Below are 12182 nucleotides of genomic sequence, written 5' to 3' on the forward strand. Positions count from 1 at the left end.
TGATCATGCCAAAGCCTGACTAACTCCAAATAGGCTGTAAGGACCATAGAACCTACGATTGTATGGATGGACCTTCTCAGAAGAGTTGCCATTCCGAAGTATATAGAAATTAGTCATGGCTGAGGTTCTATAAAAACCAACATCTCCCCACTTTTTTACACTGCCATGTTTTTGATACCATACTTTATATGCTGTACAGAATCGTTTTATGCAGAGGACTTTTCGGTCAGAATTTTCTTCTGGATGTTTTCCCATTGGGTACTTTAGCTTTAGTTAAAATGGAAGCTCGTGCAGAAGATAATAAGGATGGCAAAACTGCCTCCACGCAAATGTGTATCTTTATTATGTATTCAAAACAGAAAAAAAGCTTTCTAAAGTGGTCCAACTCAAATCAAAGCATTCCATTTCGAACCGCGACTCAGTGATTCAGCGGGCTCACAGAAGAAAGAGAACCATGTACCAGTTACTGCGACGTAGTTGACTTAGAAGATAGGCTACTTAGTGGGAAGGAGCCTTGTCTGTTAGCAAGGGGTCCGAATTTTGCGATAAGCGAAAAAGAGACAAAGTTGGAGCAAAAACTCCTTTTGTTGAATCTCCTTCACAACTTTCTGTAACGGAGAGGCTATCGGTGTAGTTAATTATGGCCCAAGGGTATCAAAAAACCGGAAGCTCAGGATAACACACCCACAGAGCGAGAAGTGTTCGGATGCCTTAGAACAGATTTAGGGTAGATAGGGATAAGGTCATAGTTGTAATGCATAGAGAGGACAGTTCAGAATTCAGACCGTGAGATCTGACTAACAGATCAACAGTGGCATTTTAGATATCCATTGATATTGATAACTGTCTAGTTTGATAAACTATTCGGGGAAGGATATATTGTACTAGTGGTGTTTCAAGGACAAAGTCAGCGTTGGGGTATCTAGTACACATGGATGTTTTGAACTATTTCCGCAAGCTAGGGCTAACCGACCAAGTATAGGCTAGTGGCAGTTCAAGTAAGAGATGTCGGTATGGTCACAACCAGTGCCAAGGTGAATTTGTAAAATGGTGCAACTGCTCAAATAGCAACTTTCGTCTACCCCAATCAATGTAAACGTAATTCAGTGATTTTCTGATCTTCACTTTTGACCGTAATTTTAGTCGACAGATATTCGACAGTTAATCTTAATGTCCCGCAATTCACTGGTGTGAGGAGAATTCCTTACGGGATTATGTGACATGACTGTTCTGTCCTTAGCAGACTGAGTAAATCTGCTGCAGGAAATTCCAATTCAAGTGGTGTGATGGAGGTTTGTCTCCATCGACCCCACAGTTAATCTTTTCCATCAAAATTTTAGCATGGAGCACAAGAGAACACCACATTTGTGGACCATATGATACCAGTATTTGATGAATTGTCGTAAAAGCACTTCGTGGTGGTCCGTTTCCGAGTGTTGTGATGTTGTTGTTGCTGTTTGTGTCAACAACCGTCTCGATGAGGGTATGTGTGCAGCAGTTCAGAACACCGTTTGAACTACCCAGTTTGACCAATCAATCAGTCACCCAGTCAGCCAGCCAGTCAGTCAGTCAGTCAATCCAGCACAACGTGACTCCTCGGCCCAGCAACAAATGGGATTAAGCTATTTATATTTGCCGAGCTACGACGCCCTTGATTGCTGTGAATGAGCTGGTGTTGATGTGACACGAATACAAATAAACCACATCTGGCCAGCAGGGTTGCTGGACAGGGTATTATTAATGACAAACAGCCAGGAAGATGCGAAGTTTTTTCACTTTTGAGACATTTCGTCGGCGAATTGTGAGTTTAGAATGAATTCTCACATAGTACAGTTGTGGCTACGTGGACTGATAAAAACAACAGCTACAAGTTGATGTAGCAATTCCAAAGGAAATCCCAAACATGATAAGGGGATTTGTGAATTGACTCCAAATCGGTAATCCTTTTTTGTGCTGACGAGTAATGTGATGGGGTTTACGGTTTACATAACTAGGCGACTCAACAAGAAATAGAGCGCAATTATTCAGAAATCTGGCAATTCATTTCCCTAGACCCATTAGACCCCTGCAGGTAAAACTATAAAATCTCGCTACTTAATGATTAGTAGTAGTGAAAAGATAGTGAACGGGTGCTCAAAACAAAAGGCACCCTGGAACGTTGCTCTTGTGTTTCCTGTGTATAATGTTGAAGGCAGTAAAAAGAGATGGACTGTCATACGATACAAGGTGTGTTTAATAACCCATACAGGTTACTCACATCATGAGAGAAGGATGACTTAGGCCCCACCTCTTCAGTAGACCACCGTGTTCTACAGTATCCTATCTAGTACCTCAAATTTGTCAAAACCTGGCATGGAAAATAGTGTGGTCGCGTACTGATGAAATACGTATTTGTGGGGAATCAAATAAGATGTGCACGATCACATAGTTAATTTCCCAACCATGCACTGGCAAATGGTGACGGAAAGTTTCGTTTTTCTAGCCAACAAGCTTCAGGAACAATTACACGTATAATTACTTTTGGCAATGTCTTTTTTCTCTTTTTCTTATTATTTTCATCACTTCCAATAATAAATAATTTTGAGAACAAACGACTGGGACAGACGTTCAAACGGAATAATGGATTCGTTAAAAGACAGAAATTTCAATGAATAAGGAATTAAAAATAGAATTATTTCAAAAAATTACATAGCTGAAGTCCAAGATAAAGGATACAATGGGAAGGAGAATGATCTCAGCAGGTAGTGATGTCAGTGAGGTAGGATGCGCAAGTTTCCCGTAATGATCTTGTTCTCCAATTCGGCTTTTGGAGGAATATCGATCCGCTCGTTTTCTCTTGCAATGATGATCACTGTCCCCTGAAACCGTATAGGTTGTAAGCGGAATAGCGACTGATAATATTGACATTGGTTATGGGCTGTTTACACCAAATATATTTTCCTAGGCAACCAATGGACAAAAATCATACAAAACCCAGCCCGATATTGAAACCACTAGCAGGTGTCAGGCCAAAAAAGAAGCTTTTCAGTTGGCAGCAGGAAGATAAAAAGAACTATTCAGATAGGTTCTTTCTTACGGAGTAAACCATGTACTTAGAGAAGGGGCGCATGTGTACAAGCAGATAACCACTGAAGGTGCGTTTACAAAAAATTAACTAGTGGCTTTAACTTGGTCAACATCCGTTCTGTAGAGGTGTCATCCTCCTATGTTAGGGTCATTTGAGACTTCTAGGAAACGCTTGGAAAGCCCAGGAGATGAGCCTGGCTCTCGTTTGTTCACCGGACCGCCCAGTCGAAACGAGGATGTTCAGTAAATCTCATCGATGTCCAAGTGTGCTAAGTTTAATTTTGGAAGAAGTACACACGTTGCTGTTGACCTCTCCGCCGAGGGGTGCAATGCTTTTAGCACATCTTCATTTTACATCATAACACAACCTTTTTCATTGGCGTACAATAGTTTGGCGTCTGTATTTGTGACTGACATACTCATGCTTATGACGATGGTGATGGTAATGTGTTGATGCGAACTGCGCACTGATGATGTCTTCTCGTGTGCGGTGACGAAACGTTTGCAAGCCAACTGCCAAGCTCGGCGAACAGATCAACAGCCACCTGATCAACAACCAATAATGACGATGGTGTTGTTTCGCAGGGGAAGTGGGGGTACTGCACTCACTGGGTGAATGAAGACGCATGAAAAACGACAAGTTATTATGCCTATCAGTACACACCTTGCACCTACGGAGCTGCTAATAAAGACTTCCATCACACGTTGGAACTAGTGGTTTGCGGTCTAGCTGCAATGCGTACCAGTGGAGACAGGGCTGGGCTACAGTCTGCACATATTTCCGCCGGTCATCCAGGGTGGATGGCTGCAAACCGAATTTCGCTAAACAGGCTCACATTTTCATACGAGTCATCTGTAGCGAATTGAAGAAGGATTGTTTTCAGGTCACACTTAACCGTCAGCACTAGTTTCGGATTGAATGTGTATTTCATAACCCAGCTAATAAGTTGCAGGGAAGACAGTGAATCCGAACAAATCCCTGCATAGTTTGGCATTGTCAAGTTGGAGGTGGGCTGGAAAAATGGCTCAGTGTGATCAAATCCTACTTCTATAGTATAGTCCTTTAACATGTTCATAGATTCAATGGCTAGAAAGAAGATTTGGTGATGAACTGTGTGGAACACAGTATTGATCTTGGTCATGAGCACTTGTCATCCGTGGCATTCATGGAGACCTTCCATCCTCCCGTAAAAGTGAGCCGAGTGCAAGCTGTTCTTGGGTATGTGGTCCATGATCCGCAAAATATCCAAATAGCAGTCGTCGAACGACGAAGTTTATCCAAGAATGAGCTACTCTATTACAGTAATGATGTTAACAGATTTACAAAACTCAAACAAGGGGCAACCCCACGCCAAACGCTGGACCAACGTGATGAACCTATCAAGATGGAGAAGCACTACCTGAGTCCCAAGTTCATCAAACATACTCTAAAGTGTAAAGTCATCGAAATTCACGGTTATTCCAAAAAATGCCACCCAAGCACAACAAAGGCCTATAAGTTTACAAACCACAAAATATGTAAATTTCCGACAAGTGCAAAATTTTCTGCCGAAATATGAAGCAAAAACTATCGACCATTATAGCCATCAAAAGGGAAGAGGATCCACAACGGATCCATGGTCACATTTCAAATGGATGGAAAGTTGTCACTTTGTCACAGCAGTACTCAAAGTGCTTGTCCGAAAAAAGACAAAGTCAATAGTTTGTGAAAAATAAAGCACAGAAATATTAGTGGACCCGATGGACTATGGAGTAAGCGAACAAAATAGGCATTACATAATGATCCAAACGTATTTACCATTGGTGATTGATAAGTGTGAAGGTTAAGCTGGCTAGCTAACAGTAGCTGTCTCAGAATAAAGTGCGTTCAATTATAAGGTCTTAAAGCTCCACCTGGCCTGTTCGTACCAAATTTCATAATCACATTCTAGTCTAATGACTTGCCTCTGAAGGGGCACAAAAATGGTCGTAATCGGTAGGAAACCAACGGAGAAATAGACTAAACGAGCGCGGTCCATATCGAAGAGAAAGGCGAGAAAAATTTCCCAAGTAGATGTTACAGCGAGAATGTGAATCAGGAGACTGAGTTAATGCAGAGAGCACCAATAAACAGCACTGCGAAAAAAGGCAAACTTAAATCCAGAAAAGCCGGTAGTCCCGGTTCCGATGGTGCTCTATTCTGAAGGATAACTGTGAATGAAGTGTAAGGAACATTCAAGATGAAAGAGAGTGCTTTGAAAACTTCATGGAAGATACGAAAGCATCAACGCTGTTTGGGGAGCAAAACGAACTGACCTTGAGTTTCACGTTTTTTCCAAAGTGCACGTCTCCAGAAACCGTTAAATGGTCTAGCTCGATCACATCTGGAATCGTACGAAGGCGTTCCCGGAAGTCTTTGATCTGACTAAAGTGTTTTCCTAGCTTCACCAGGGGAAGCGTTGGAAAATTGCGCTTAGGTGATGGTATTAGGCGACCCTTTTCCAAGTCATACAGGTTGGACATCGCCAACAGTAAATCCGAGGTCAGCTTGACGGGCAGGAAGCGAGTTCGAGGTACCGTGATACCTGGAGTAAAATGTTGACATAAACTTCCAAATATAGATGTTAATTTACATATTTAATGTCGAAAACTGGCAGTCGTAAAGGGAGATAGCTCCACGGGATATTTAAATTCGCAAGCCGAGTTTGAACTTCGGCAAAATTCACGGCGAACGAAACTGTGGCACTTGGAGTCATTGCATTCCAAGGCACAATTTGTGAGCTGAAAAACTGAACGGAACTGAGCTGGGCTGAATCTGGGTTCGTTCGCTTTATCTGAGTGGTTCGATAAAGTCATTATAAAACACTCACTCTACAACTCTGGCATTGTTGAAGATTCAAGTAACTAACCTACCTTTTCTAATGACGCATCGTTTGACACCTTATGACTTTGTGTGATAGATAAAATCAATGCTAAAAGTGCCAGGGCGGAGCTCTTACACACTATCCTCCCTAAGCTTCAGTTTATTGATCAGGGAATCAGTACTTGTCCTATCCTGCTGGAAGTAACCGGAGTTTAGGTGCAGTCCATCCCGGAATTCCGTACCATGCCAGTGTGGATGATTACAAGCCATGCAGTGAGTTTATCGGCTTATCCGTGAGGCCAGTTACATGTTGACAGTGAATCTCATTAGGTCTATCGGGCTATAACAACGCGTTGGCCGTATTGCCACTCGTATGGACTAATTAAAAGGTGTGTAAAAATATGCAGTTTCTCACCATGTCCATCTCTTTGGTTGCTTGGGCAATCGAAGGTGAGCAGGAGTATACGTTAGGTAAACAGAGATATCAGGTCCTTAACCGTGAGTAATCAGTGTGAAAACAGTCTGCAGACTTTAGCTTTATGAAGCTTGAGAGAACGGATGGATTTTTTGACCATTACAAATGTAACGAAAACAAGTGAAATAAGGAAACATACTGGTTCATTGTGAAGCTGCAGACAGCTTTCAAAGACACTTTCAGATTGTCAAAAGATATTTCGACTCCACGAGCACTCATTCGTGGTTCGAACCTGACCTCTGCATCCCTACCTCCCCTGTCTAGGCTTGGGCAACCTAGCAGTACACCAGTCCTCCTGCTTCCTTTGGGTGGCATGGCAGTTAGGCACCGAAAGGGTGCTGCAGCTGAATGAATGAAAACATCTAGTTACTTCAGATGTGGTAACCAGGAGGGCCATTTCTTGGTACCATTGAGACCTACCTCTTTGTGAGGAAGGATCATTCCGAGGTACGCAGAAGGTAACTCACATACGCAATTTGTTTCAGTGGTAGCTTATTCCAAAAGGACCCAAGACACTCCAATGAAAGGATCTTTGTGCTTCTTATGCCTTTTCAATAAGTGGAGACCTAATGCTTCGGCTCCGATGAACTACACACCTGACCTTGACGGGCGGGTCTAACTGGTTTAGAATTTCACTTGCGGGTGCGACGCTTCCGAGTATATAGTGTCCACCCAAATGGATGTTTGATACACAATGGTCAATAAGCCAGTGTCAGTACTCCAAGCTTTGGAAACCATCGTCCACCGTAAGTGAACGTACTCGATTTGATAGATAAGGGTGCTATTCATACTTCGTTCGTAGAACACTGAAATTTCCCCTCTACAATGACCAATTCCGTGACCATTTCAATTCTGGAGACGGTTTGTGTTCTTCCTAATAGCAGACATAATCGGATTAATTTCGTTGGTCTAAGCTTTCCACATACTTACTCCAATGCGTGACTAAGGACTTCATTTAAAGAGGGGAGCCACCTTCAAAGCGCATCATTCATGGGGCAACAATATTAGCTAACCATTCCTTAGGGCGTTTCGGGTCTCATATAGTATTCTTATCACAAATACAGAGAAACCCCGGAGCCCTATTGTTAAACACCATTTCGTTTTCTGTATATTCAAAGCATAAGGAGATAAGATGATTGACATGAGGTTTGCTTGCATACTGTTGCATTTCTAACACATATCTTGCCCATTCCGTGTTGAGTTTTAACAAACAAGATATTTGAAAATATCAAGTAGTACGTGTACATCGATCTTGAGTGGGGTTCAACGGTACGTGAAGTGTGCTTTTTGCGAAGCCTGAGACTGCCTCTAATAAGCCTTAAGGAAGGACCAAGCTTGACATAGGAGATAAGGATAACGTTGGTTTCATCTGTAATCCAGGGAAGGGATTGAGGTACATATGAAGAGGTGAATAAACCTAGGTACAGGTGAGGCCTGTGGGTCCATTTTTCAGATGATTAATTATGTGGGAAATTTTCTAGTGAGAAAATGAATGAATCCTACCGGCAGGAGGATCCTAAGCTCATTCGGCAGATGTCTATCTTGTTTCTGCAAACTTGATTAGATTTATAGTGCTTACAACAGATAAGACCTTTGCAAACGTTGAAAATTTCATTTCAGGTTCTTAGGTTGTCCATAGGAACCAATTGACCATGGCTCAGATGCTTTTGCGTAACTCAAGCAGGAAAATTCAGTAATGGTGACAAGGAGAACAACTGTTAGTAATATGTCGGGATTGAGAAGCCACAGCGGCTTGCACTGACTGCCTTAGATTGTGTGCAGATGCCCGAAATTACAAGAGGATTGGACAGTACTCGGCGCTGTTGGACAGAGATGAAGTTGTTACGAATAAATTAAGTTAAAATACCTCTAGTTCGATTGAACAGGTGTCGAAAAACCGTTTTAAAGCCTTATTTCCTTCTGGCAGACCTAACCGCATTCATTGTCGGAGACAGTTAGACTAGGTTATATCTTTAACTGCGAACATCATAAACGAGAGATTCAGCGCTGTACAACTGTTCATGACTTCGTTTTGGGCGTTAATATACCTTGTGCACCTTTGATAATTGTCTTGACATGAACGCTAGCATGGGGGGCTCAGACCGAGAAATAAGCTGAGAAAAATACCGTTACTACAACAGCTGTTTCATTCCTGTTGGGAATCATTAGCAGTGTGCCCCTCATGAAACCCCAGGGAGTTTGATATTTGTAATTTCCCGGAGGAACATCATAAACGAGCGATTCACTTGAGCCTCCCGTGTGTAACCAAATCGATTTGCAAATGAGTGTATTTGTCCCGGTTAGTAGTTTGAACACTTAATCGTTTGGCCACAAGCGGCTAATTGGCGGTGGGATTAGCTCTCACCCATACAGGATATCAAATGATCACCCGTGTTGATTGGCTCCTCAAGTGATGACCCTTCAGATGGAAGTTTCACTCTCCAGAAGGACTTTATTCCCACTCTGAATTGTCTATGGCCTGTTGTTAGCTTGAGTGGAGTCGCGTAGGTGAAGTCGTGGCCAAAAGTTTAGGCGTTAAGATTACTAGCAGATAGTTTGCGGGTTGCAGACTACCTACTGGAGCTTCGTGAGGTGCGCACTGTCTATGATCTCCACTAAGAATAAATTCTGTACAGTGATCCTCAGTGTTTTAGGGTGGATTTTCCCCATTTAAAGGATGAAATTCCCCCTGAAACTTCTAGAATCCTCTCATACTACTAAACAAGGGCTCATCGATTAGCATCCATTCACCGGTGGGGAGGTGGTTAGGTGTTTGGCAGCAAATTCCAGGCAACCTCGGGACAGGGTAACTTAAACGCTGTGTATGATGCTACCTGCAAGAACAGTTGAAAGCTTGGAGGTGCATCCAAACCGAAGTAGACCAACTTAGCTTCCAGTTATTCACATTGAGTACCCAGCGTTGAGTAACGAGGCCCACAAGCCACAGCTCCTAGACAGTGATGTACGTGTATGTATATGTGTATGGTGTATATGATGATGTTTCGAAGGTAACATCTAATGGAAAAGACTGCAGCTTCATTTCAAGGCGTCCAACCTACCTCGCGGATTGTCAAAATTATGTATGGCTGCACCTGCTGCTTCCTCTAGCTGTACAATGGGGAGGGAATTGCCGAGGATTTTAGGATTCACGATCAGTTCCATGGAAATACGATCTTCGTCTAGCAATTTTGACATTGCCTTCAAATTCACCCAAAGGTTGTTCGTGTTGAAGAATTTGAATTTGCGGACGCTCGTGAATTCATCCATGTATTTTTCTGGAACCTGACAATGTATGTGAGGTATGACGTAAGCACTTCAGTAATACTCAGAGTAACTGAGTTGAAAGAATCTCAAAGACAACAGTAACAGTGCTAGGAAAGCATTAACAGAATAGGTGATTCCCATTTCACTGTAGTTTGCTGACAGGAATCACCAAACACTGAGTGCATTTCTATAGAATAAGAAAATGTCAATAAAATACCCACTTTTCTCGATGGTCCCCCCTTCCGTTCAGACACCAGAAGCCACAAATCTTTCACGTCAAGGTTCAGTTCTGATGGAGCTCATGAGTATTAAACGTCATTGAAGACACATCATCTGTCCAAATCGATAAGAGCCTCTGGGCGACACTCGATTCGCGTGACGCTGTGGATTGAACCACTGGTGATCCGGATGAAGTACTCTACTGAGGTTCACTCTCGCTATTAGCAACATACTGCTTCGTTTGAGTCCGCAACCTTGTCATGACTGACACACAATTAGATAATATGTGCCTATCGGGATGTCGAAATAGGCGTCACATATACTACAAAGCAGTTCACTTGACTGAAAATTTGGTGAACAATTTTCTGCCTGGGCTATCTGAAAAACCAGGGCCCGGAAGTGGATGCGGGCCACAAATAAGCAGGCAGCTAGTAGGCTGAATATAAAAAAGCCCCTACAGTTTGCATGTGGGAGTTGGACGAATTCAACCAGTGGTCGGACGCCCACCACGATTGGAATTTCCGAACAAGAGGAGGTTACCTTGGATAAGCTGGATAAGGATTCGACATAGTTAACTTAGTGGAAGGTCTTGATCTTATTCAAGGACTGATCTTATTCAAAAACATTCGATGTTGAAACCGCGGTTGAACTGATGTGAGGATTTGTAAGCGTATGATTAACGTGTGGAGAATGCAAGGACCTCATCTTGCGGCCGCAAAATATACAGAAGTGTTTTTTTCAGCACTTATTCTACAGTAACCTTGGGGCACACACCATGACGTTTGGGGATTTTTGTGCATTCCGCATTAGAAATAGTTAATAATTCAGAGAACACCTGCGTTGACGGTAGTCACGCAACACGCCACTGGGAATCTAGGGAGCACTCGCGGTTGTGGAGCTTTCTAATTATTTTGTTAATTTGACACCTGTCGCGACAAAGTAGCAGGTTTGTGAATTTTAGAGAATGTGTGTATTAGGCTACAGTCGGTACTGTTTTGCAAAATGTTTGTGTGAAGTGGCCTCTGCGTGCAACCGAAGTGAAAAGATCTTCGGTTTCCGCTAACCTATGTTTTTAAACTTTGACAGAAGAAGGCTAGCGTCAACGATCATTTGGAAAAAAGGCATTCATTTGAGTAACAAGGAGTCCAATGGAGGCTGTGGTTCAGTCATGAAATGCACTTGATGCCGCTTCTCGAAAAGAGTGCCGCAGAACGGTGTATAAGAAACCATGAAAAGTCTGGGCATTGTCGGTGCTAGTCACCTTCTGAGCTGAGGTCCTTGTGAATCTCAGAGTGCCAGGGAGAGACTATTGACGGGGCGGATCGAGATCGTTGACGTTCTTGTTGTAACTTCCTATCTATATTAGCTGGATGAGTATCTGGAGGTGTAATCACTTCAGAACTCTTGTAGTGGACTCGCATCAGGTCCATTCCCTCTCCTTCCTCTTTTTGTACAATGAGGCTACTAAGCATAGGGCAGTAAAGCATCGGCTTCAAACACAAGTGTTTTGTCAGTGATGATGATGATGATGATGATGATGATGATGAAGGTAAGTATCATAGGCCTGCTTACCGAAATTCTGTGATTTCCCGCATGGCTCCGTTTATGGAAGATTCCCATGAAGCATAGTCAGCTTCGGTTAGTTTTTACACTGCCTTAGCCAGTTCAATTGCTTACCTCTACAATGTTTCTGAGTGGATAATTTTGACTTTGATCTGACCATGAAGTGGTCGTTAATGGTTTCAGCAGGGGGCCAACTACGGAAGCGCTCATTATACGTTGCTGTTTTCAAATATTTGGAGCAACCCGTTTCTCAGTCCCTCAGTATCTTTTCGCCGTACTCGTCTTTATAGGCTTATGAGGCTATCAGGTACACATCAACGCAGAATGTGAGGGCTGTTTGTGATTCAGACCTTTGACCGTAGAGCAATTCGTTGTCGCATCATACCACTACGGAAATCATATTTGGACACTAATGCTTACCCTCCTTAAATAAATTATTCCGTCCCGAAGCTTGGGTGGATTCTCAGATTTTCAGATTGAAAACATTTTTAGTGCATCGTCATTCCATAAGTAGCGGTATGTTAACGGCTTCCTACAAATTCGTCAATCATGTCAAAAGAAGAATGTTCATTTAAGCTTCTTTTTGTGTTTCATTAGTTCACCCTATTCTCCTTTGACGCCATGTAGAAAAAAGGCCAAAGAGTACTACAATATTTTGTGAGATTTATCCCTTCAATTGGGGCCATCGAGCGTTCTCAGGCTTTGAGTGTTGACTGAATAATGTGAAGGGGGTCTCTGGTCGCAAACGGTACT

The 12182-nt window shown here is 42.7% G+C and overlaps 1 protein-coding gene across 1 annotated transcript in view; it reads right to left on the bottom strand.

Moving 5' to 3' along the window:
- Nucleotides 1-2520: 2520 nt before the first annotated feature.
- Nucleotides 2521-12182, bottom strand: part of T265_03640 (hypothetical protein) — a gene marked incomplete at both ends in the record, with an annotated part of 29051 nt that continues 19389 nt past the window's right edge. The window contains 3 exons of the mRNA XM_009168175.1: nt 2521-2858; nt 5362-5630; nt 9443-9665. Of these exons, the coding sequence (XP_009166439.1) occupies nt 2751-2858; nt 5362-5630; nt 9443-9665 (600 nt within the window). The remainder of the gene's footprint in view (nt 2859-5361; nt 5631-9442; nt 9666-12182) is intronic.

Source organism: Opisthorchis viverrini (genome assembly GCF_000715545.1).
Source record: "Opisthorchis viverrini unplaced genomic scaffold opera_v5_55, whole genome shotgun sequence".
Taxonomy (NCBI): domain Eukaryota; kingdom Metazoa; phylum Platyhelminthes; class Trematoda; order Opisthorchiida; family Opisthorchiidae; genus Opisthorchis; species Opisthorchis viverrini.